Below are 24645 nucleotides of genomic sequence, written 5' to 3' on the forward strand. Positions count from 1 at the left end.
GACTTTCTAGCAGACTAGATCAGCTAGAAAACTTCACATATGCAAAATTCTCCAATTTCAACAGCTCTAAATATGGCAGAACACAAGCAAGCAGGAAGAGGGAAATACTGAGTGGGCAAGAAGCCAGTTCTATGTACTCCTCTCTGCCCCTTCTTTTCCCCCAGCCTGTGTGTTGAGCCTCATCTGAGGAAGAACGTAAAGCAGAGGATGTCACAAAACAATCTACTAGTCAATAATGCTATTGGGACTTGTAGATGGTGGTGACTGACCAGTCTACTAATGTGAAGCATAACATGGAATAATGGCTTTTGTCAGATGGTTGTGCACAGCTTGAAAACACCTAACCTTTTCTAAAAAAATTAAGGTGCTACAAAGAATGATAAAAGCAAATAGATGTACACTTATATTATCCCGCTATTAGGATCAAATGGCATGGGTCATGGAGGAAACAAGAATGAAGTGTCCCCAATCCCCCATCCATGCAATGCCTGCAGCAGAAGCTGGCACTACAGAGGTCTGGGCTGCTCCTCTGGGCAAAGCTGGACTGAGCCAGAAGCTTTGTAGGAGGAAAAGCCAGGCAAGCACACAGGGATTGTTTCTGCTGTGTGTGGGCAGACACCTCCCAGGCGTTATCCCTGGCACATTGCAATTTGGGCATGACATAGCTTGTTCCTTCCATACAGCAGAAGTGATCACTGAGCCTCCCAGCTCCAGCTAAGCAAACTCCTTATGGGTGTGAGATAGAAAGAGATGCAAATGTGCCTTGGTTCCTTTCACAAAACAAGTGAGCAGTCAAGCTCTTCAATTTTCAATTCAGCCAAGTCCTTCAGTTGCTTGACACAGTCTTGCCTTTCAGCTCAGCCACAGGCAGACACAGCTTTGCTGCCAGGACCATTGGAGCAGCCCCTCTTCCTGCATCAGATCCCAAGAGCAGAACAGTGGTCAGCAGCCACCAGACAAAGTGAACAAACTGCCGGAAAAGTGCAGGAGAGGTGGGGGAAAACAAGAGGAAAGAACAGAAATAAGCTTTTGAACAGCTCTAGGACAATTCCCTGTTTTTTTGCCCCTGTGGTGTGAAATCTCATTTTAGTTACTAGTTGGTGGCATTTGCCACTGTCACAACATGAGGTTATGAAACTACATTTAGCCCTAGTCCTGGAATACATCCTTGTTTCAGTCTCTGACTTCTTTGCATGCCAGCAGCTGAGAGGCTTCTTCAGCTGCCAGGAGCATCCTCTGCCCGCAGCTGTGGCTCCCCAGCACGTGTGTCCTTCTTGCAGGCAGCACAGAGTGAAGGACAACCAGGGGGCTCAATCTAGGCCCTGAATCAAGCATGAATAAGCAGTACCAAGTACAGAAAAAAGAAATCCCTAGAAATTAATCAGAACTGGACTGTAGGAAGTTGATTAGTGGAGTGGAGCAAACAGTACTTAGCATCCACCAAGCTGCAGGCTTCTTCTTCCTGCCAGGCTCACCAAAGGGAAAATGGCAAATGTGGGTGCTCTGCTGCTGGTTGCAGACAGAGGACATGCTGTGGACTTTCATGGAGGGTACAGACTCCTGTGTCATAAGCTTTTAGAATGTAGGCAAAACACAGCGTGCATCTGCTGCTGAGGTTACATCTTTCTTCTAATAACCCTGAAAATAGAAACCAAAGTAATGCTTTGCCTAGAAAGACTGTGCATCTCCATGCTCAAAGGTTTTTCTTCAACTCAACTAGGTAAAGTCCAGAGCAACTGGCTGGACAAGAGACATCCTGAAGATCCTTCTAACCTGAGTTACCTTGTGAGAGAGCATAAATTCTGCAGCCCCCAGCCCTGCAGTTTGGTAAGGATGTACAGATTACTGCAGCACACTGGTTTTACTTCCCATAGGAGTTCTTTAATTGTCCACACTTTGCTGTGCCACAGACAGCCCAGTCCACTTTAAATCACTGACACAAAACGTTGGGGAAAACACAAGTAGGTTGTGATACTTAGAAATTACCTTCTGAAAGGAGAAAGGTCCATCCATGCAAACACAGGAAAAGCTGGACAGAGGGACTTGCTTCCTGAGACCTTACTTACTGAGAGGGGCAAAACCCTAAAAGGTCCCCAGCAGCTCTGTCTCCTCAAAGCTGACTGATTCCTCAGGCTGCTGCTGTAGAAAGTGTGAGAGGATCTGCCTCTCCCAAACAGTGGCTGCAGCCAGTCTTCCTTACAGAAAGGAGACGTAAGTGGCTGCCATCAGCCACAGCCCGTCTTGGGGCTCCAACAAGTTCAACTCATAAACTCCCAGCCCCACTCCCCTCATGGCCAGCCAAAGCTGCTGGGGGAAGGGGATCTTACTGCAGAGCTCTGAATATTTCTATGAGCTTCTTTTCCCCCTAGTATTTCCTTAAAAAGCCCAGTAAGGATTTCCTGACCACTGCCATTATCAGGAAGAGGTGAAGGCATCTGTACAAGCCTCATCATCTCATTGCTCAACTTGCCTCCATTAGTAACTCCCTCAGCACAGCCCATGTCTGTTCCTGTGGAGAAGGGACATCTCTCTTCCAAGGAATCCAGCTTTGGATGCTATACCAGCAGATAAACTGCAACCTCCTGTTCCCCTGCTGTGTTGCAGCAAAGCAAGTTGCTCACATACAGGGCTAACACCATGCTGAATTGTCTGCCAGGAGAGAGCTGACTGCTTAAAAAGAGGATTTGTTAGCTGTCAGCCCAAAGGAAGGCACTGAGAGATGAGAGAATTACATAAAGGTTTTAGAAGCAAACCAGTCAATCCTCCCAGGCTGTGCCTGGTTTATGGGGACCTTTCCCTCAAAGAAAGAACTGGGGAAAAGGCTCTCACACTACTTGTTCGCTGAGTTGGAACACACCTCCCACAGAAACAAGAAGCTATCATACAGTAACCACACTTTCAGATGAGTGAAACCTGAACGTTTCACCCCATCTCCTCTCCCTTAACCCCATAACAAGCTCCCCCAGGCCCTTTCCCACCAGCCTCTCCCCTCACAACCCCTGCTCCCGTGTGCCTCACAGCTCACTGCTAACCACACCCAGTTACCACCCTCTGGCCTGTTAGCCATGCCCAGCACCACTTTTGGGAAGAGTATTATCCATCATGCAGGCTGCAGCCCCTCTGTGGTGACATCCCCACACCCTGATTGGGGGATTTTGAAAGAAAGTAGATTGCTGCTGCTGTACCAGCCACATGCAGCTATCCAAAAATTTGTCACAGGGAAACAGCATCTTTGCACTGGAACGTAGACAAGGAATAGTAAATTGTTTCCAGAACATAAAACATGGGAAAAACAGGAAGGTTGTCCTTATTACCCACACTGCTCCCACAGCCACCCACCTTCTGCTGAGGCCAGTCACTGCTCCAGCTGCAAGGAGATGCCTGCCAGGTGGATCCTGCCCTGGTCTAGCCTGACCTAGCGCTGTGTGTGGTGGAGTGTGGGAACCTCTAGCATAAATTCATTATGAATGTGGACAGGGCAACTCCTTGACCTGAAGGAAGTTTTCTCCTTCAGCTCAGCTACCAGGATCAAATTACAAATGATAAGACAGCATCTAGTTTTCTTTCCAAGATTCAACCTCAATTTTTCATCAGATGTTTCTATTTATTCTTGCTGCTTCACAGATCTCTTGGTCCAGTAACTTCATGCTAGAAAGAGATGAATTTTCTTTCCCCACATGCCTTGTAGGGATTTATTCAGTGAACTGGAAGACACTTTGCTGCAGACTGACCTAGTTCCACATTTTTAAGTTGTGTGGAATGCTGATCCAGTGGGCCAAAACAACATCTGTTCAAAACACTTCCAAGGTCATCTCCCAGGTGAATGATGGAGATCTGGAAAACAAAACAAACGGGTTATTTGCCCCACCCTCCCAAACCTAAAACCTGATGTTGCACACTTGCAGGCTTGGCTCTGGGACACTTAAAGTTCTGTGTGCCCTTAGGCAGATGAGCTAAGACAGTTTGGTTTTCACCTAAATTAGCTTCAGTCCAAGTCAGTTCTAAAATCCTGATAAATTTTTAAAAAACCCACTGCCTCTCCTTTAAAACACTCTGGTGTTATAAAGCCCGGAGCAACTGTTAAAGGTAGCAAACCCTAGTACACCAGGGAAGAAGATATATTTGTGCAATGATACAAGTAAAAAGACAAGGGATTAAGTGTTTTTTACTTACCAAGTAATGGCCTTCAAAGGGATAAAAATTAGGAATCTAATAGAGAATGGAACTCCTGTATCAATAAGTACTGAGAAAAGTGGTACATGAAGAAAACAGGAAGAAATGGACACTCTGGAAAGTCTTAACAAATCCAACAAAATCAGAAAATGGTTTAGAAGAACCTTTAAAATGAGTTTTATTGTCAGAATTTTACAAGTAGCCTTCAGTGGCATCATACAAGAAGAACTCTGTTGCAAAACTCTAATAAATAGTCTGCCCCAAGTCCCAAAATATTTTTTGAAATAAAATAAAACCAAACTTAAAAATAAAAGAGAATAAAAGCAAGACTTCAGGATGCTCAGAGATGTTAGCAATATTTCCCATTTACAAATAATATCAGGCATCATATAAATCTCCTTCATACAAGTCATTAAAAAACCCAAGACATTCTAAACCTTTACAAAAGCACTCCAGAAATAGTTCCAAAGAGATCCATTTCCATGACAAAACATTAGAGAAGAACTCCATGGGGATTAGCATCACAAATGAAGTTTGAGGTTGAAGTGTAGTGTGCAGCAAGATTAAAGATCGTGAAAAAGGGATTTGAAGAAAGCATGGAAGTCTTTGACAAGACTGTGCCAGTGATTTTAATCTGTTTATTTGAGAATGTGATAAAAGGGGAGTGAGAGGATGCTCTCGAAATTAACCCCCAAATACACTGCACTTTATGGAAGGCAATATTTACTAAGGTAGTAACTAGATCCTCAGAAGGGAGTAGAAAAGGTTTCTCAGCACACTGCACAGTTCAATGCCTGTGCAGACCCCGGTGCTTAAAAGCTGTATTTTGACACCTAAAAGGTATTTTCTGTAGAGGTAACATGTTGTGGCAAGTTAGCTGTTCCTTCAAAAAACAAGAAATCAACTTTGCTGGCATGAAGCAGTTTGGGAAATCTCGTGAGAGACAATTTCACTGGGGACTCAGGATTTCAGAGCTCCAATCCTGTCCCAGTACTTTGAAAAATACACTTCTCTAATTCCCCTTTACATATTCCTCTATCTTCCATAGTAAAGGATTTATAAGATCTCTCATGCAACAAAACACAACTTGAATAAACTTTTCTCAAATCTGCTGTGATTTGAGAAAGCAAGGGAAACAGAATGGGAGGGCAGGTACACAGTGGTAGTTTGTGTGGTTTTTCATGGTAACATTTCAGGGGGGAGAAAAAAAAATCTTAATCTCTTTACAACTTCAGCTTAAGTCTCCTGCACATATGCAAGCACCAGACTCCCCTGGAAGGGGGCAGGGTGCTGTACTTAACCGAGCACTGTTGCTGGATTGCTGATGTCTCAGCCTGCCTGATGTTGTATGAACTGCAGCATGCCTAGTTTTGCTGTTTGTAAAGGTACTTGCAGCCATTGTTTCCACAGGAAACAAAGGCCACCAGAAATGCTAATGCAATCGATGTGTGATAATATGCCTGACCCATGGCTCACCTCTCTAGTCTCTCTCTAAGCTGTGATGCTGGTTGTACTGTACCATACACTATGGACACGCGCTCTCTGCAATGTATGGGAAAGTAGCACTAACCAAGTAACCAAGCGCAAATTGCTAAGGAGACACCTAAAACATTGCATTACATCCCCCTGTCTGTGGCATACTTCAGAAAACAATGTTAGAAGAGCAGTAAAGTAAACATTTCTTTCTAATTTTCTAGATGTCATAATATTTGCCAAAGCTGCAAGGAAAAGCAGATTATCTGAAACAGAGAGAAAGGAGTTAATGGAAACAGAGGCAGATGGAACAGCAAGCCTGATCCTGGCCTCCAAATCATTTTGTACATAACAGATAAAGAGACAATGTGCAAAAAATAGACATTCACATTTTAGCAGTTAAACTTTTATTTTTTTATTTTACCTTTTTAAAATTATTTACTTTGTTTTTTCTACAAAAGGCAGACATTGATTGTTGATCTGCAATTGTTCTGAGTGCGCGCAGAGATGCAAAAAAGGGTTATTGGAGGATGAAGAACAGGGAATTGCTCTGACTATACTTTCACATGTCATAATTAAGGTGGCATTAAAGCTTAAGTCCCAGTAATAATATTCATAACAGATAGTTTCCTTCCCCGTACACCGTTCTCAGTTCATATCAATTGTGTTGAAAACCCATTCGGTGAATTTCTTCAGCTTTTCAGTTGCATTCTGGGATTCCTCCTGTAACCTCAAGTTGTCTTCCCGCAAATGTTGCACTTCAGCCTGAAGGCTGGCCTTGTCCTCTTTTTCCTTAGGCACAAGGAAAAATACAGATCTTAGTAGAAATTTCCGGTCACGCTTCCTATCTATCTAGAGCAGCAGGAATCTCTTAAGAGAGCATAAGTCTCGTTCTTTTTAAGGATTTTATGTGCAGTAACACACGGGTTTACATCCAAGGGACATTAGTGATGTTTCCTTGCCCATGTTTTGATTGCATGAACAGGATTTCTTTGTATTAGATCCCAATACAGAAGTTGACTCCCTAGGTGGTCCAATAAAATTGGCCATGAGCTGTTCTGTATGTACAAGTGCTGATGGTTAACTAAGTAAAGGGCAGGGAATCTTCCTGCAAACACTTTCCCAGCCAAGAGACTTCATCTCACTACTGCAGAGCCTTCCTGGACCAAGTAAGCATTAAAACAATACAGGAAGTTTCCACAGCAAAAATTACAGGTTTAGATAACACTGCCAACTTTTCATCAGCAGGATACATTTTTATGGACTAACTTCAAGCCTTTTGCAGTGTCACCTGAATTAGGAGTGGAGGTACTGTGAATCACCCTCCTAATTTAAGCAGAGGAATCAAACGCCTACAAATTCAGACACCCCATCCCAGCCATGCATAATTAGAAGCCTGAGAAAAGTAGCAAAGAAATGTCTTTTTCTCATACCAGGATGAGACTGTCACAGGCTCAGGCATGGCAAAGCAGGATTACACATTTATTAGCACCACCAAGCACCAACTAAATACATGTCATATAAATCCTTCTGTAGATGAAATGCTTACCTTCCTTAGATCTTCTTGCAGCATCTTCAGCAAACCTTCCAGTTGGTCCACTTTAGAGGCGAGAGTTGGAGGGGATTCTTTACTGTTGAAAGCAGGAAACAAGAACAGGTATCGATATGATTTCACATGGGGTAGCTAGAAGCTACCCTTCACATGGGGTTGCTAGAAGCTTTGTCTATACCAAGTGCCTTTATGAAGGTATGCATTTGTGTGCACCAAGGGGTCACAAAATAAAATAAAGAGTACATGGAACACATGCAGCACATTAAACAACAGAGCAAATTCAACTCATGATTACTTGGGGTCATCCCATCACTTGACTTATTTCTACTTGAAATCACTGTATATGCCTTGAATTAACCATTGCTTTGGACAGTTTCATGAACATCTCAGACAAGAAAAAACCTGCAGAAAGATTCAACTGGACTTACAATTCTTTTATTTTCACCTCCCAACTCCATCTTCATGAGAACTTCCAAAGATTTACTGCATGAAGCCTGAAGATGGCTTCCAAATGAAGACATCCCTACTCTTTCCCTTGGTTTGTAGCTGGGAAAGCTTGCACATCTGGTGTATTTACTTACCCTGTATAAGGCTTTATCTGTGCAGTAAGCTGGTCCTCAGCCTGATCACTGCTGGAAGCAGCACTCACAGGTCTGTGATTTTCATCAGCAGCAGCAAAGAATGAAGCTCGCTGAACTGAGAAGACAAACAAAGAAAAACAATGGCAGCAGTAATGATTATTTGCTCATGCATAGCACAACAGCTACACTGCAGCACTTCAGCAATTTCAGTCTGTTTCAAGCAAGGTAAAGTGATGATATGACATACCAATGTCCACTTGATGGAAGCAATCTGGCAGTGCAAGTGTTTGCACCAGGTTTGCCACTGTACTGGAGTCAGGAAGTACTGGCTCTGGCACAAGGAACACTGTGCAGATCATCCTGGGTATGACTGCATGATACCACCCAATAACTTAGCAACTATATTTCGCTTCTTTCACTCTATAAAGAATAGCTTTATCTTGAGGAAAGAAAAGCTCACTGTGTGCAATTTGACCAATGTAATTTTTCAGAACCTGAAATTTTTTCCTTAAGTTTCATAAAACATTTTCAGATTGAAACATGAAACCTCTTTCCTGCCATTTGTGTATTTCTTGTCCTGTAACTGTTCAAATGTTCTTACACATCTCTAAAACATTGTCACATGGTGTGACAGACAGCAGTATAAAAACCTTAGCTTAATAAATTAACCTCAGCAGCTGTTGGGCTCTCACTGGAAACAGCAGAGTATTGTCTTTTTCTGTTTGGCAAATTTTTATACTACAGGTTGGTGTAGCTCAGGCATCCAGGCAGTTTTTCTTTCAGCTGGTACAGATACCACAATTTGTAACTTCAGGGGCTTGTGCTGAGGACACCAATCAGTGGTGGAGAGGAGGTGTTCAGGATCACAAATCAGAATTTAGGTTCCATGGTATGTGTCAATCCCTACTGGCACCTGCCAGAGACTGGGATACTGAGACCAGACAACCAAACACCAATGGAATTATATTGAGATCCTTCTCCAAGTCAAATTTGAATGTATTTTTATAGCAGTTAGATGAAGCTGCCAGCTAACACATTACTCCAGCTTTTCTTCATCTGAGCTGTCAGTTTGTTATCTTGACCACAGTGACTGTGTTCACACTTCTGAAGAGAAACACAAGTGAGTCTGGGGCCTACCAAGTGAGGGAGTCAGGTTAATGAGGACAGTCAAATAAATCTCACAAAAAATGAGGGGATCCTTTAAAGAGAAACTGCCAACCAGAAGGAAATGTGTTAAAACCTGAGTTTCACCCATATGTGGTGATGAAAAAAAACATCCCTACAAATTCATCTTCCCTTCAGGGCCATTGAATACTCTTCTCAAAACTGTACAGCTCAAATATGAGCCAAGCTGCTCCTACAACTCCTGTGGCAACAGAGCAGAGGACACGAGTACTCTGAACACTCAGAGACACCCACTGTCCTAATGATATCTAAGGCTACTACCAGAGAGTAGCCAAGAAACCAAATTACTTCACAGACTTCAACTATGTTGAATAAGGTCTAAAAGATTCAAGATAAGTGAAAAAACACTTCCATGAAAGTGGGATATCATTTATGCAGATACTAGGAATGGGCACTTCTGTTTCACACACTTAGAAGATTTTTCCATTGGATTCTAGTAACATAAATTCTCTTCAGTCTAAACTGCATTTTAAGTTTTAATTTTAAGTTCAAATGTATCTAGACAGTTTGCAGTTCTCTTCAGTTTACCAAGAGTCATGGAAATGGAAAATGCCATAGGATGAAACAACACTTGCATGCAAATCTACATCTTCAGGGTATGCAGAGGCAATGAAAAAGTATTTACCAACAAGGGGTATTTCCCAAATTATCTTGTAGCAAACTGCAGCTGCAGAAGATGTCCTTCTCACTAGTGCAGTAAGCAAGCAATCTTTAGTGTGCTTTTCCCCTACTATATGACTTTATTTTTGCACTTTTGTGCCCTTTCCCAGACCAGCTGCCTGCAACTGTTTTACATGAAATGAAAAGTGACCAGTTTCACAAAGATTTGGCCAAACCATACCACTGAGGAATTCCAGTATGAAGAAATGGTATCTGACTATTACATACGAAGTTTCAGGCTCTTGACACTTGAGTCAGTATTTTAAATGAGCTTAAGCTTCAGACTAAGAAGAAAATTAAGAACAAAAAAACTAAAAGTCAGGATTAAAATAAACCCAAACAAGCACAAACCCCACAGTCCTTAACGAAGTGTGCACAAAGACCAGCTTCCTAAGTGTTGTATTGTGAAAACTTACCTTCAAAAGCTTTGGCAGCATCTACCAAGTTTGACCAGTCCAGATCAGAGGCAGAATCAGGCAACGGCATAAGACCAGGGTCTGGCATGGGCTGCCGTCTTTGCTCCTGGATATCTGTGAGGGAGCTGTCCGAGGCAGAAAACTCTCCTGGAGCAATGCAGAATAGATTATAAACTCCATAAAAATACCTGAAAATTCCTTTCTTAATATATTGAATACCCTGTTCTTAACTTTTCTGGCATAGCACTTTTCAAAATCAGCCAAAATTCAGAAGAATGTTTGATCAACTACAGTTCACCAGATACAGCCCTTCACAAAGCAGTTTTTTAAAGCCACCACATTCAGCTCCTTTCTAACTTGCCTTAATCTTTTCAGCTGAGTGCCCAAAAAAAACCCAAAAACCAACCCAAAACTGTGAGGTTTTTTCCTTCCTCTTTACAATCTTGTAAACCAATGGAGCTGAATTAAGTCTACCACGATGAATCAGAACAAGAAAACCCTTAAAATTACTTCCAGAGCATTGCCCATCTCTCAGCAGTTCAGTGAAACCTTCAGATCTTTACTAAAAAATAGCCACACCCACCTGTAAGCTGTTACATGGCTCACTATGAAAAAAAGCATTGGCAAGCTTGAAAGAAGGATTCAAAATCCCTGTAATTTTTGCACAAATTAAAATAACAGAAGTGAAGCACTTAGATTTTCACCACTAATTAGGGCAACACCAAACTTTCAACCAAGAATTACCTACTTTATTTCAGTTTACTGGCTGGACAACCAAAAAATGTGCAATGCCTGGTGACATGTGTGAGCTCAGAAGCAGCAACAACTTCCTTTCTCATGCCCTCTGTCAAGATGTAAAGAAGTTTTGAAAACTTCTCTTGAAGTTTTGAAAACTTTCTCTTGAAGAGAAAGATGTGAGAAGATGGACTGGGCAATTGGGAGGAAGCTGCTGAGAAGATAAGGGAAGAGTCTGCTTGGATCATACAAAACAGAAAGACAGTGTGACAGGCAGGATACAATCCCAAAATGCCTGAGTTGTGTTGTTTATTTCCCCTTCTCCCCCGCCCCTCCCCCCGCTTTTTTTTTGATAGCCTAATAACCATGTAACTTCAATAACTAAATAACTAAAATAATTCATAAATTCATAAAACTTCAGCTAAATCTTATTGCTGCCTGGGGAACAATGACCAGAAAAGCTACACTGCATTCACTTCTTGGCTCAGAAATCTTGATTTTTTTGTGTCTGCGTGTATTTACTTTTTTTAAATGTAATTTTGTTACATTTTATTTTGTTACATTCAGTATTATTAACACTGAGGATTCTTGGCTTAGCTCTCGAAAGGGTTATTTTGGAGGTTGTTAACATGAAAATATTTCCAATTAGTGAAAAGACACATGCAATTAGATGAAAACCTACGTATTTGAAAAGCTACCTGTTTTAAAAATGTTGGATTGTTAAGGCAGATAAACAAATGCAAGCATTTTTAGCTCAACATATTTCCTCTAAAAAAATGGATGTGCTCTGGAATCCTTGAATTTAAAGAAATTTGAGTAACTGGAAGCCAACAAATGCTTGTGATACTAAATATCTAGCTTATTTAATCCTTCTCTCAGCAAAGTGTGTGTGGGAAGACAATTTGTGTGCCAATCAAATAGCTGGTCCTTTTATCATGCAGCTCCTACATTTTATAGAAAATGGAAAATCTTGTTTTGTTGACAGAGGTAGAAAGGTTATGCGCTAGGAGGAGTTATCAGTTTTGGGTGGAAGAGAACATGATAACAAAAGAAGGTTTTGCAGTTTTCTATTTGGAAAATACAGCATTTAAATGAAAAGAGACAAAGTGCTGCTTTCCACTTGTACTCTAGTGGCATCATTAATCTTCTGACCCCAAGCCCTCAGAAACCAAATCCTCCATCCAGTTACAAGCATAACCAAGTCTACAAAGTTATTTTAGTGCATGTAAAAAATAGAAATGAAAAGAGCTCGGTTTCCTAACTCTTATGCAAGAAACACGTTATACAGACACAACATCTCAGGAAAATGTCAGGTTCAACACTGAAAACCGATGCCTGGTGATCACAGTCAGATGAAAAGAATTTAAAATAGATTTCATCATCAGCCTTCACTGTCAAATGCATCCTGTGCAGCTAAATACAGACTGTGCTTAGGGCCCACTATAGTGAGTTAAATCTATTGATAGCCTTGCATTTTCCTCTTGAAACATACTAAAATATGAATAAATCAGAGCAGATATGTACTTCTTCAGAAAACATTGCAGAATCCTACCCTGAGATCTACCTCTATTTCTGGAAAACACACTCAGTTATGAAGTACAGTGGGAACCTGTGAAAATTCCATTTCTCACTGTGACATTCACGTGCAGCGACACACAACCCGTCAAATAATAAGACTGAGACTTTTCAGTAAACTAATGGGAGAAAGCTGAGTGTCTTCTTGACAGCACGTTACAAATAACTTTTTCTGGTTAACTATGTGACTAAAATAAGTAATTCATGTACTGTAAAATAAATTTGGTACGGGAATTAATTTAAAAACAATTGAACAGTTGCCACAATAAAAGCTGTATCTGGTATAGCTGTGTATCTAAATATCCACTACTATTTACCCACTTCTCCATCATTTTCCTAATCAAATTTTGTTCCTGGAATCCCACAGTAAGGAACTGACACCTGAAGTTCTCTCTGGTAGATAACCAAGCATACATTATTTGTCCATTGGTCTAACTGATCTAGGTGACTCTTGGAAGAAATGAGAGAAACTTGCAGCCAGTGAGGCAAATTTCTGTGCTCCCTCTACAAGGCAAATGCATGACCAGTCATGCCATCTTACACCCACTGGAGTGAGGGAAAAAAATTAAATTCCTGTCCTTTTTTACATTTTCAATCATGTGACTGGACTCTCCTCATCTGAGCAAAATAAAGATGGAACTACCAATTGCTGTAACAAACATTTTCCCCCAAGACGATTCACAAAGAATTCCTCTGGAAGTCAAAAAATGGGAAATCCACTTACCATGTAGTGATTTCATTCCCAAAGTATAGGATGGTCTCCGTAAGGGCAGTGACTTTGGGAGAGAAGGGTAGGTGCTGGTGAACAGAACATCATTTGGCATGGCTTGGTCCAGGAGCGAGGCCCGCGAGGTGAAGAAGTGGTCCCTTTGACCACTGTAAATACTCTCATCTGACAAAGTCCTTTGCAAGGCACGCCTTGTGGTAGGAGTGCTGGGAAAGGGAGACTGACAGGACAGAGTGTGTGACTATACATTCATAAACACAAATAAAAAGAAATGAGAAAAAAATAATCAATAAAGAAACTTGAAATAATTTTTAAATTTTTTTTTTTAAGTGAGAAACCAAGTGTTTACATAGCATTTTTTCAGAGTGGACAGGAAATAGAACTGAAGGAACTGGCTTTTAAGGAGGTTATAAGTAGGTAACATATATAGATTTTTTTTTTGCCTATCTCACACTTTTACCTTTAAACACTCTTCAAACTTCTGGAGTGGAAATCTCAGGCAGCCCTTGCTGACTCCAGAGCTGATATGTAGCAGAGAAATGGATACAGAAAGAGCCTGAATGCTGCACAAACCAGAGTTCCCCCGTTGCACAGTAGTGGCTGCCTTACTGCAGGCCCAGCACCAGCAAATGCCAGCTAATTAGAAGTCTCCTGTTACTGAACAACAAGGAATACCCACCACTGCTGTGGGTCTTCAGAAGTATTTGAATCAAAAGCACTCCCATGAATCAGAGAGCTTGTGTCTTACCTCCACCATCAGCCCAGCTTCCTCCATGCTCCATACAGGAGAAAGCAGTGCTGGGGTAGCCAGGAGTTTTGCACTCTCAGGCCAGTGCCAGAGAGCTGCTATCATGACCATTCCAACCAGCAGAGACTCTGATTTTCATGAAGCCTATAGCAACATAGCTGTCTTTAAGATATAACATTTCTTTACCGTTTGGTTGAAATTTGGTCAAAAAATTTTTTGCTGTAAGACTTCTGTAAAATGAAATCTAATTCATACAGTGGGCAGAATTAAGTTGGTTTTAAAATGCCATTTTAGTTTTAAGATGCAATTTATTGGTGTGACAGAATGTTTTTAACTTGCTGAAATTTATCAAAAGTGTGATCAGGAAATAAAGATCGGGGTAAGAACTGATTCATTAACCCCACAGCAGAAAAACAGCAAACTTGGGAAGATATTTTAGAATGCGAACAATTCTCTTGCTCAAAACAATCAACAGGAGGTGTTTTCATCACTCATGTCCCAGTTCCCCTCAGAACTACCACAAGCCTAAGAAAATGTTATCTTGCCGATAAAGCTTTTTTATCTCTGGCCTCAAATGCATCATCTTAAATAATCTGTGCATGGAAGCCACACTTACAAACTTTAACAAGCCACTTCAGGTTTTTACTAGCAAAAAATGAAGTTACAGCTCTCTCTTCTGCATGGTTGCTGTGGAAACAATGTGGGCTCTGGATGACAAGCACTGGCTGTACATGAAGACTAGAAATCAAGACATTCTCTTCTGGATTATGGATTCTAAAAATTAATACATGCATTTACATGTTATTCAACGTATTTTGAAACACATCAGGAAATGTTTCTAACTATTCTGCAAAAAATAGGCTTTAAGTTTAGGGTAACAGGATTAGTGAGGTATAAAAGTGTGCTTTTTGCAAGGAATTTCAGTACTGTCAGTAAGTCACTGTCTAGTGATGCAATCAGAGAAGAAGAGTTAAAATACGTAAGACAACACTAGAGGATTTTCCATAACTCAGCAGTACTAAATGTTCTTTGCAAGTTGGCATATTAGTCTCTTTAAATCAGCACACAAAGTTGTAATAATATTGCAGAGATTGTAATAATGAAACTTTTCAACAAATCGGTTCCCCAGTAATCAGCTACACAGAGATTATTTTCTGTCCATGATAAGAATTCAGGGATTGCCTTGCATTTTATTTTCCTGCTATGGATGAGAATAGAAAACATCCTATCTATCTCTTTAACGTACCTTAAAATTCTTCTGGGATTCAGGTGTTGGGCTATCAAGATCTATCAATTTCTTCAGCTCTTCTTCGACAGTGGATTTGGACGCTCGTTTTGGGGATGCCCGCAGGTCTCTTGCCGATGCCCGCAGCCGAGGGTGGGCCATTTCATTGCCATCACTCTGGTGACGTCTTAAATGAAATGGAACAGACACATTCAGGTCTCAAAACCCTGGGGCAGGAGGTATGAATGAAACAAGAATTATAGCACCCTCAAGTTTTTAAAAAAAAATATCTAAGTAGAGGGCACAGAGGATGGAAGAAGTTTCACTACTATAGCAGAGACTCACCTTAGTGGATACCTGTGGAAGCACGAAGCTTGTTTAAAAGCATGAACTAGCAACACAATTAAATAATTGAAAGGTTAACGTAATACATTTTCCCAATAAGGGACTGAATCTGTTAAAATAACATGTATTCTATACAAACATAAAAAAACATGTCTTCAGTAAGCTCATAAGCAGCAAATGACCAAGTTTCTTTAATATTTCAACTGGCTTTTTTTATAATGTAGTTATCACAAAGTTTCACCATTTCCTTTTGACAGTCAGCTATTGGTATCATCTAGGGATACTCTGCCTGACTCAGTAACAGTCAAGGAGGTTTGAATAAATTACTTTGAAATAGGCTTTCTGAACTACTTGCTTTTTGAGTCATACTTACAATATTTTCACCAGTAAGTTGTTTCTCAATTTCTCTTCCAAAAGAGATGCTTGCATATTGTAAAGCTGAGATATCTTGGCTTGCTTTAAGCTTTAAGCCAGTTAGACTGGATACTGGCAGCAATTTTAACAAGGCAACGTGGAATGCCAGCGTTAATGCACAACATGCACGGTACTACTACATGGATGAGAGGTTTAAGTAAAACTCAGGCTCTACAATAAGAGGATTTTTAATATTTGCTCAAATAGCATTTTGAGTCACCTTTAAGTAGTCCCAAGAAAAGATAAGCTTTAATAGGACTGAAATCCACAGAGCTTTCTAGAAATTATAAAACCCCCAACTTTTACAAGTTAACAGGGAATGAGATTAGCCAACTATCAAATACTTAAACCATACTCCAAGAAGACTAGATTAGAGATTAAGTTCTACAGAAGATGAAGCATTGTATTAAATAGTCTTGAGTTCTTCTCTAAGGAGAACTGTCACAGACCAAAATGTTTCTTTTACAATTAAAGCAAATGATCAAACAAGAAAAAAAAACCAGTCTTACTTTCTTGAATCCATAAACCCCACTGAGTTTATCGTCCCTTCTGGCTTTTTCCATCCGATCAGATACTTGCTAGTAGCACCCTGGCGAGGGTAGAAAGTCCTAGGACCAGACGAGGAAGAAGAGGAGGAGGAGAAAGAAGGTGCAAGCTGGGGAGAAGTAGCAGAATGAAGCTCTTCTTTAGGTGAGCTTCTGGCACTGGTGAAAACAACAGGGCTGGCAGAGTGTCGTGAGCTCATGGTACTAGGAGAAGAACATAAAGACAAAAATTGCCTCAAATCTGTGTATACAGGCCTTGTTTAATTGATTTTAGAGCAGAACTCTGGGCACAAGAAGTTATTCTTATCAACAGCGGATAGAGTAGCAAAACCAGTCTGCTCTTCTTAAGGGCCTTCCACCAACGTGTCATTAAAAACACCTCACATACTAATGGAAAAATTTTGCAAGCAACCTTTGGGGATACAATACAACCACCCTTCACAAAATGGGGAACTGGCATTAGGCAGTTTAAAAGTAATACATGAGATTTTAGTTGAATTAGCAAAAAAGAACCGAAGTCTGAATTCTTGCTGGAATTCCTGGCTTTAAAAGAAAACATATTTTGAGGGAACTTAAGCAACAAGAAACATCTCTTTAAAACCCCAAAACAAACTAAGAAGAAACCAATACAGCTCTCAAAATAGGGCTTCCTGAATTTTACCTCAAAATCATTTATTAAGCATTTGCAAGAAAAAAAAAAAACAAGCTTAAATTGAGAAGTTAGAGCCAGTCTCTAACATATATTACCATTTGTCAAGACAGAAAATGGAGCTGGGAAGACCAACTGCAGCTTGTTGGGAGAAGGAGAGGGACTTGAGATGGAAGATACTCTTTAGTTATGCTGATGCTCAAATCTGATGAAACTTGTTTCCTATCAGGAGTGCTAGGCCTTGGACAATATTTACTATAACAACCTTAAAAGGTCAGTCATCTATAAGCACAATAACAGGAAATCGTTGTGTACAGCTTTAATACTGAAATAGCATTATATATCTGGAGACCAGTTTTCTACCAGCTCTCTACACAACTTAGCCACATTTTCATCCCTGGATCCAACACTGCAGTGAAGGAACTTGAAACAGATGGCCCCATGGTAAAGAACAGTTTCTGACCGAGAAATAAAAATTAGCTGGAAGGCTAAATAAAGTCACTGAATAATCTTTTCTTCCTTTGCATAGCAGGAAATTCTTCACCAATCTTTTCATAACTTAATAAAACAATGCATTTTCATATCTATCCCTCTTACTGAAACAGAAAAAAAGAACTTAAGGTTAAATTTAATGTTGCCACCTGGGAAAATAATACCACCTACGTTTAGTCTTAAGCAGTCAGTTACCTAATCTATGCCACTTGTCTGGCTCCTGCTCTAATAGTCCATGAAGAAATATCCCAAGGAGGTGGTTCTTCTTGTCTTAAATTAGAGATCTCAGATATGCAGGATGAATTAATGGTTTGGAGTTTCTTCTCTCTCTTCATTGACAACAGATGGAGTCAAAAGAATAACCCTGAAATCTGTTTCATGTGGCTCAAGTTAAGCACCACAATTCCCAGCACTGAAGTGCTGTTGGCTTGATGAACAGTCTGGGTGCACTGCAGTCCAGGGGCATCACAACAGGGGCAAGATGGACCCTCTCCATTTCCATACAAATTAAATTACAATAATACAGATTTTGTATTAAAGAATTATATTTCTTCCTTCCCTCCATCTCTACATGTGAAAGGCCTATACAAAAGACAGCAGACTGAGAAAACACAGGAAGATATTTTCCTGTCCATCAATCCCATATATTTGGTGCTGCACAGCACAACCTTCATATTTGTAACAGATATAAGCAAGCATAATTTATAGCAAGAAAGCAGAGAAAATTAAGAGCTAGGGGAATAGGCAGTAAATATTTCTTGATTTCCCCTTTGTCTCTTCCAATACTGAAAATATCTCCTACGCATGCTGAGCAAGCCAGCCTATCTGTAAGGTATCACTACCACAGCATAAACTGCCATTTTTACCCCCTCCTAAATACACTCAAGAAGTAGAAAAGTCTGCTTCAGTGTAGGGAAAAAGGAGAAAGGAATCTTTGTCCACATTTCAGAATTCTTCAACCCATCAAGTATTTCTCAAGGAAGTGCTAGTTGTGACAAATAATTTGTTAATAAAAACCAGTAAAAATAAATATTCAGCTCCTGGATAGGCTACTGGTGTTGACCCTTAATGTTACTGGGGAAAGAAGGCAACAATGATGTTAATTATGCTTGACATAAAATTTATATAAGATGCATATGTATGTATAATATTTATTATGTAACATACTATAAATACACATTGTGCATTTTAGGTCTTATTATTTGAATATTTATTATAATATGCATAATATAATAGGCGCCAAGAGCAGCCTGGTAAATGCTAGGAAAATTAGCATGCAATTTAAAATATGGTTTTCTTGAAGGAGCATTGCATATTTTGAGGCGTGGTTTTTACAATATAGGATTTTTGGGAGGATATTCTGCTTCAGGACTATGCACAGAATTGTGAATATGACTGAAGCTTTTCATCCTACCAGTAAACACAGGCAGGCCAACAGGATACTGACAGGTATAGAGACACAATTGTTAAATGAGAGCATATTTGGAGAGCAAAAGGCTTTGGATATACTCTACAAAAACTAAATCAGAGCTCAAGCACTATGGTAGTGATGGGAAGTTATTAGAATATTTGACACCAGGAAGCATGCAGAGAATTCATCATACTGCAACAGATGCCTAGACCAGGTTAGTTCAGGTTAGTTTTATCTGGAAGAGATTGAGTCCTCTTTCTCAGGACACAGAGATGGTCACTACTGGTCCCTTATTTCACACTTCAATTATTGAGACACCAAGGACTGAATTATAAAAATCATGCAAATACTACACGACTGTCTGCAAGAATTTCAGATGAGCCATTCATAAAAGCACTCTACAATAAATAATATTTTAAGTATCTTAAAATAATCAGAATTAATAAAAAATGTACTTGATTACAAATAGTCAAGATTATCCTTTTAATTTTGGTAAGAAGACCATAAGAAACTGTATAGCTTAGGTAGAAATGAAAGTTTGATTTAATTTTTTTTTTTTTGTAAGGAACTCATGCCATCAGCACATACTGCTTCATTTAATGACATTCAGCTATAATGATTCTGTATAATTACTGGCCTACATAATGCAGTTCTCCGGGGATGCTATGAGAAATCTGCACAATCATCAGGAAGGACTTTGGGAATGGGGGTGGAAAAGAAAAATAAAACCCAGCCAGAAGCTCTGCTATAAAAGTTAATCACTATAATTTACATTTTGCCACCAGTTCTCAGGTACTAGTTCTTTTATGCACCATTAAATGATCTGAGCAGTAATTATCACTCTTGTCTTCTACAGACACAAACACTCTAATTTGTAGTTATTTTCTTTTCTTTTGTCACAGAGATCTTTTTAGGGCCATATTCCTTTTCTTCTTGCTCAGAAACCTAATTTTAAAGACATTCCAGACATTATGGCATCCACAGGCAAAAGATAAAAAAATGAGAAGCAACAAAGGATAGCAATTTAGAAGCTGATAGAGAAACACACCAATTAAGCTGTTAATTTCTCATGAAAAGTAGCCTGTTCAGAATCTTTCTTTTGTCTCCCCTCCTTCACCTTCGTGAAGCAGGCATCTTCATAATAATCTCCATAATCTGTGCTTGTCTTTTGGAAGTGCCACTTTAACCAGCTTCCAGCTCCAAGCTTTTGTGCCTCCACAGAGGAAGCAATGAGAAAGGAGTTGGGAGCAAACAGCTGGATGACCTAGGGTTCCACTGCTGTTCAGTGTGCAACCAACTGAGGATGCCACAAGAAACAAAATCAAAGCTTTTTATCCTAGACTGTGCCTTTGTTTGATTGTGAGGCATCAAATACATCCTCTAGTCTTCAAAATAAGAAGTAATAAAGAAGGAACATGAGTCAGTCTGTTTATAATCTGCCACAACAAACGATGTGTGTGCAAGTATTTCTGCATTTCTCAAGTATCATGTCCCACGTGTTCTACAAACTGCTACTACATCTTTTTGTAAAGAGTTGCATTATTAACATCTCAGTTTTAAACGAAACTTGGCCAAAAGAAACCTCAACTGTTTTCTCCAGAATAAAGCCCAGGAAACCTGTATCTGGAAATTTCAGTGACAGCCCCAAATGACAAGGAGAATAATTCCAAAATTCCAATACAATCAGAGAAACATCACGTTAATTAATCCACACCAACTAGAGAAAACACTGTGTTTGGAGACACAATGTTATATAATAAATAATGAGACAACAACCTAGACACCAGTTTGCAGGCATGTTGCAAAGTATATTATATATGGAAGAAAAGAACTGTCATGGTGTGCCTGCCCTGCAAAGTGCTTCTTTCTATAAAATTTTCTCAGCTTTTCTAGTGAACTAACCCTATTTGGTGCTTGAAGAAGAAACCAGAACCACAGATATACAAAGATGCCATTCCATTAGGCTTTACAATAAAGTTTCCATGACTTACATAAATTTTCCAGGATTCTTAAGTGGCTTCAGAAAAAATCCTTCCAAATGACAATGCTACTAACTTTATTGCAATCAGCATTTTGTATAATAATCTCAACACTTGATGTCACTTCCAGTTACATTCAGACAAGTACTGCAGGACATGTGATAAATTCTACTGAGTGTTAAAAAATGCACATAAAACATGCTTATCTTAAAATAAAAGGTGTAACACTGCAGACAATCATATAGACTTTTTACCTTCAAGAAAGGGAAACACACAAACATGGCATAAATCTAAGTAAGTCCCTCTGCAGAGTGTTTTCTCCAGACTTGCTCAAGTTCTTCATGCATATGCAGCTACTGGAAACACACCAGTCTCAAACATCTGGGTGGGATTTCTATCAATTGAGCATGAGCTTTGGTGCCAAAAATGGCCAATGAAGAGAGGCAGTAAACCAGAGTGGGACCACCATGAATGGATTATTTAGTGAAAATCACCATGACAAAGCACATGGAGAACATTACAGTCGCTATGACAACCCTTTATTTACAGCTACTGTATGAGGAATTAGTGAACTGTTCTCAGACATCTAGTCTTGCACAGTGGCTTTGTTCAACACAATTACCAGAAATTGGTTTGGGCTTCCAGTCTGCAGGTATTTTTGCTACACACTCAAAACAGAGGTGTCTTGAGAATAAAAATGCAACAGTCAAGCTCCACAAGGCAAACAAATTATGATGATCCCACATCCTCCCTGAAAGACCTATGGGTTTTTTTCTTGCTGCTAGTATGACAGAGTAGGAATATTTTTTGAAAGCACACTGAATATTTCTTGGAAAATGCGTTAGGAAAATGGTCTAGAATATTTTCTGGTTGTAATAGCACCAATTAACTTGTAAAGTCTGTATCTTCCATTTGAGGTGTTTAAGCACATTACAGATGTACTTGATATTGCTGATTTTACAAGTGGCAAAACTGAGGGAGAGAGGGAAGGTGACTGTAACCTGTCATACCCACAAGCCTGCAGCAGAATGAGATTAATCTACAAGTTAGCACTCCCAAGCAAATTGCTCTTGCTATTGATCATACCAACTGCGAGCAGATTTCCAAAGACAAAGCCTGGGGGAAAGAAATGCAAAACATCTGAAATGAGTACTTAAAAGACTAAGAATAAATTCAACATTAAGCTATTCATTAATAACAGGGACAGATCTCCTTTCTGATCCATACATGAACTGCAGTTGTTACAAGATATTCCCCATGAACACATCAGACATGTCTGTCTTACACATAGTTCAGTAGCAGCAGTTTAGTACAGAATATGCTCTTAAAGACTTTTAGTACTATAAGGAGTAGCAGATGTGAAGACTAAAGATGGTCTTAATTTCAAGCATTCTGCACAGTGAAATCTTTCAAAACACTGATTAACTTAAGTAGAACCTCTTCTCTTCAACATCCACTTCTCACTTCTGATAGGTTAGAGAGTGAGAATGGGAAAATGATGGGGGAGCAATCATACAAGAGGTGAAATTACCTTGTATGTGAGACGGCATCACTTAAACTGTAAGCACTGTTCTCCCTTGTGAGAGGGTTGGAGGCAGGCTGACTCTTGCTGTGAATATCCAGGCTGAGTGAAGATTCAGCTTTCCGGTCCATGTGGCTGTCCTTTTCCAATGTCCTGTCTGCAATGGAGACCACTTCACTGGAGCTGTGCCACAGCGGGGCCACCTTCTCCTTGGCCAGGCCTGTGCGGGGCGAGGTGGCAGCCCCCAGGGAGGCGGTGCTGCCGTGGCTGGGCCCGTAGGAAGTGGTGTCGATGCCGCTGTCGGCTGACGTCCCTTGAAGGTAGTTGTAGCTGTTGAGCTCTGACTCCGTGCGCTCTCCACTGTCATACCATTTCTCATCGCTGTGAGCACTGGAGGCATTGCTGGAGAGTGTATTGCTGCTGGAATGGCTGGAGTAGTGGCTGTCAGACTACAGAAGAAACAACAAAGTTATGGCAATGGAGAAGAGAAAATAAAGGGTTACAAATGTCACCACTGTACAGTAGGAGCTCTCCTCCCTGGAGGTACTGGATAGATACACTGAGGAGACTAATAAACTCTAAAAATTGGATTCCAACACAATGCACATCCTCTGTGCTGGGTGCACATAAAAATGTTTCTTATGGATTTGGAAAGTAGGGAAAGCCTGAGTCTATATTTTGTCCCAAAATATCTTGCGGTGGTTCCTTTCAAGCACAGTTCTGCTCAGTCCAGTCCAATGAAATTGGCTGAACTAGATAGACTTTGACTTGATTTATAACTACAATAATTAAAAATATTCTAATTTTAAGACTGTAATGTTTTAGAACATGAAGCACAACCAATCCACAGAAAGTGAATGCTATTTTAGTAATCCAATTGCCTATCAAAAAGTCAAAGAAGAGCATAGCCACTTCTCTTCCTCCTCTTGGCAGTAGGGTGTCTTACCTCCTCAACAGGAATGTCCTTTGCAAATGACCAGTGAACCATCATTTAACTAATGTGAAACTGCTTTCCAAAAAGCAGAGTTGCATGAAAAGCAGCTTTAATGTAATGCTTTTAAATTATCCCATCAGGTCATGCCAGTGCCTGGCTGGTTTCTATGTCCTGCCCTTGGTCACAGCCCACTATTACAAAGAAACAATGTCCTTAATTTCATAGTGGTGGAATATCCCATTTCAAGAATTTATTTTGTCATACACTTACTGCTCAGTAGCTCATCTACCTTTGGGGCATTTATAACCATTTGAATTCTACTGAACTTAGATAAGTTCTCATCTACAGAAATGAAGTAGTAGGCAACAGACCTGTTGGATGACCACATGGCCTGGGAAAAAGGGAATTGATGGAAAGGAGACCTAAAAGTTTTCTATTTGTCTACCATTTTACTGAACGGACATACAGTCCTAGACAAATATAAGAAACAGATACTGCTTCTGTTTTCACAAGGAAATAGGGAACAGATGCATACTGAGAACAAGGAATCATCAGCATCCATGTCTTTATTTAATATAAAGAAAGAATTGACAGGAAAATGGGAGAATATGAAGTTGATCTGGACTCCTAGTTATCTCCAATTAAAGTTACTTTTCTTCATTAAGAACTTCATCACTTGCCCATCCATCTGTCCATATAATAAAGACTTACTTTAACAATGACTAAGCCAGAATAATGCAAGCATTAATAAATCCAGTGTTGCACTTGGCACTCAAGCTAATGAGTTATGTACTACATCACTATGCAGTCAAATACATCTCATGAAAAACAGGTCAATCTAAATTTAAAAACTAGTCTGTGCTTCTAAGAATACGAAGACAGGTGTGTTACTCTTCGGGTTTCTTTGGTATTTTCTTCTTTAAATAAAACATGTGTTGCTATGAATTAATAATCTAAAAGCAACACTGCCAATTTCATTGAAAGAATAATGGTGGCAAGCAGGAGCAAATTAAAGACTGGAACCAATTAAAGGCTTTCACAGATCTAAATAAATGCAAGTAATATTTTCAGTAACATCATGCAAGACAACTCTGTATTTTAGCCTGCAGTACAAATAAAAAGAAGTAATACAGCTTATTGAGGATTTTAAAGCTTAAAGTATACTTCTTTTATTACAGTGTCTTCAGTAATTTTCAATACATTTTAAATTTATGAACTTTACTGTATTTATCTATCTCTCTGTATACAAATTGGGAAGTGACAGTCTTCACAAAGGTATAAATAGTTAACTCGGCAGAGACAGA

The 24645-nt window shown here is 39.8% G+C and overlaps 1 protein-coding gene across 6 annotated transcripts in view; it reads right to left on the bottom strand.

Moving 5' to 3' along the window:
- Positions 1-4326: 4326 nt before the first annotated feature.
- The window catches only part of SIPA1L1 (signal induced proliferation associated 1 like 1), a 201931-nt gene continuing 181612 nt past the window's right edge, over positions 4327-24645 (bottom strand). For 5 of the 6 annotated variants that reach the window (XM_036384744.2, XM_036384748.2, XM_036384743.2 and 2 more), the window contains 8 exons: positions 22417-22856; positions 16319-16558; positions 15072-15237; positions 13075-13318; positions 10041-10187; positions 7780-7894; positions 7196-7277; positions 4327-6438 (listed from right to left, as the gene is read on the bottom strand). In XM_036384744.2, coding sequence (XP_036240637.1) covers positions 6295-6438; positions 7196-7277; positions 7780-7894; positions 10041-10187; positions 13075-13318; positions 15072-15237; positions 16319-16558; positions 22417-22856 — 1578 coding nt within the window. In that variant the 3' untranslated portion in view covers positions 4327-6294. The remainder of the gene's footprint in view (positions 6439-7195; positions 7278-7779; positions 7895-10040; positions 10188-13074; positions 13319-15071; positions 15238-16318; positions 16559-22416; positions 22857-24645) is intronic. The other variant, XM_036384750.2, reaches the window with a different exon arrangement.

Source organism: Molothrus ater, chromosome 6 (assembly GCF_012460135.2).
Source record: "Molothrus ater isolate BHLD 08-10-18 breed brown headed cowbird chromosome 6, BPBGC_Mater_1.1, whole genome shotgun sequence".
NCBI lineage: Eukaryota > Metazoa > Chordata > Aves > Passeriformes > Icteridae > Molothrus > Molothrus ater.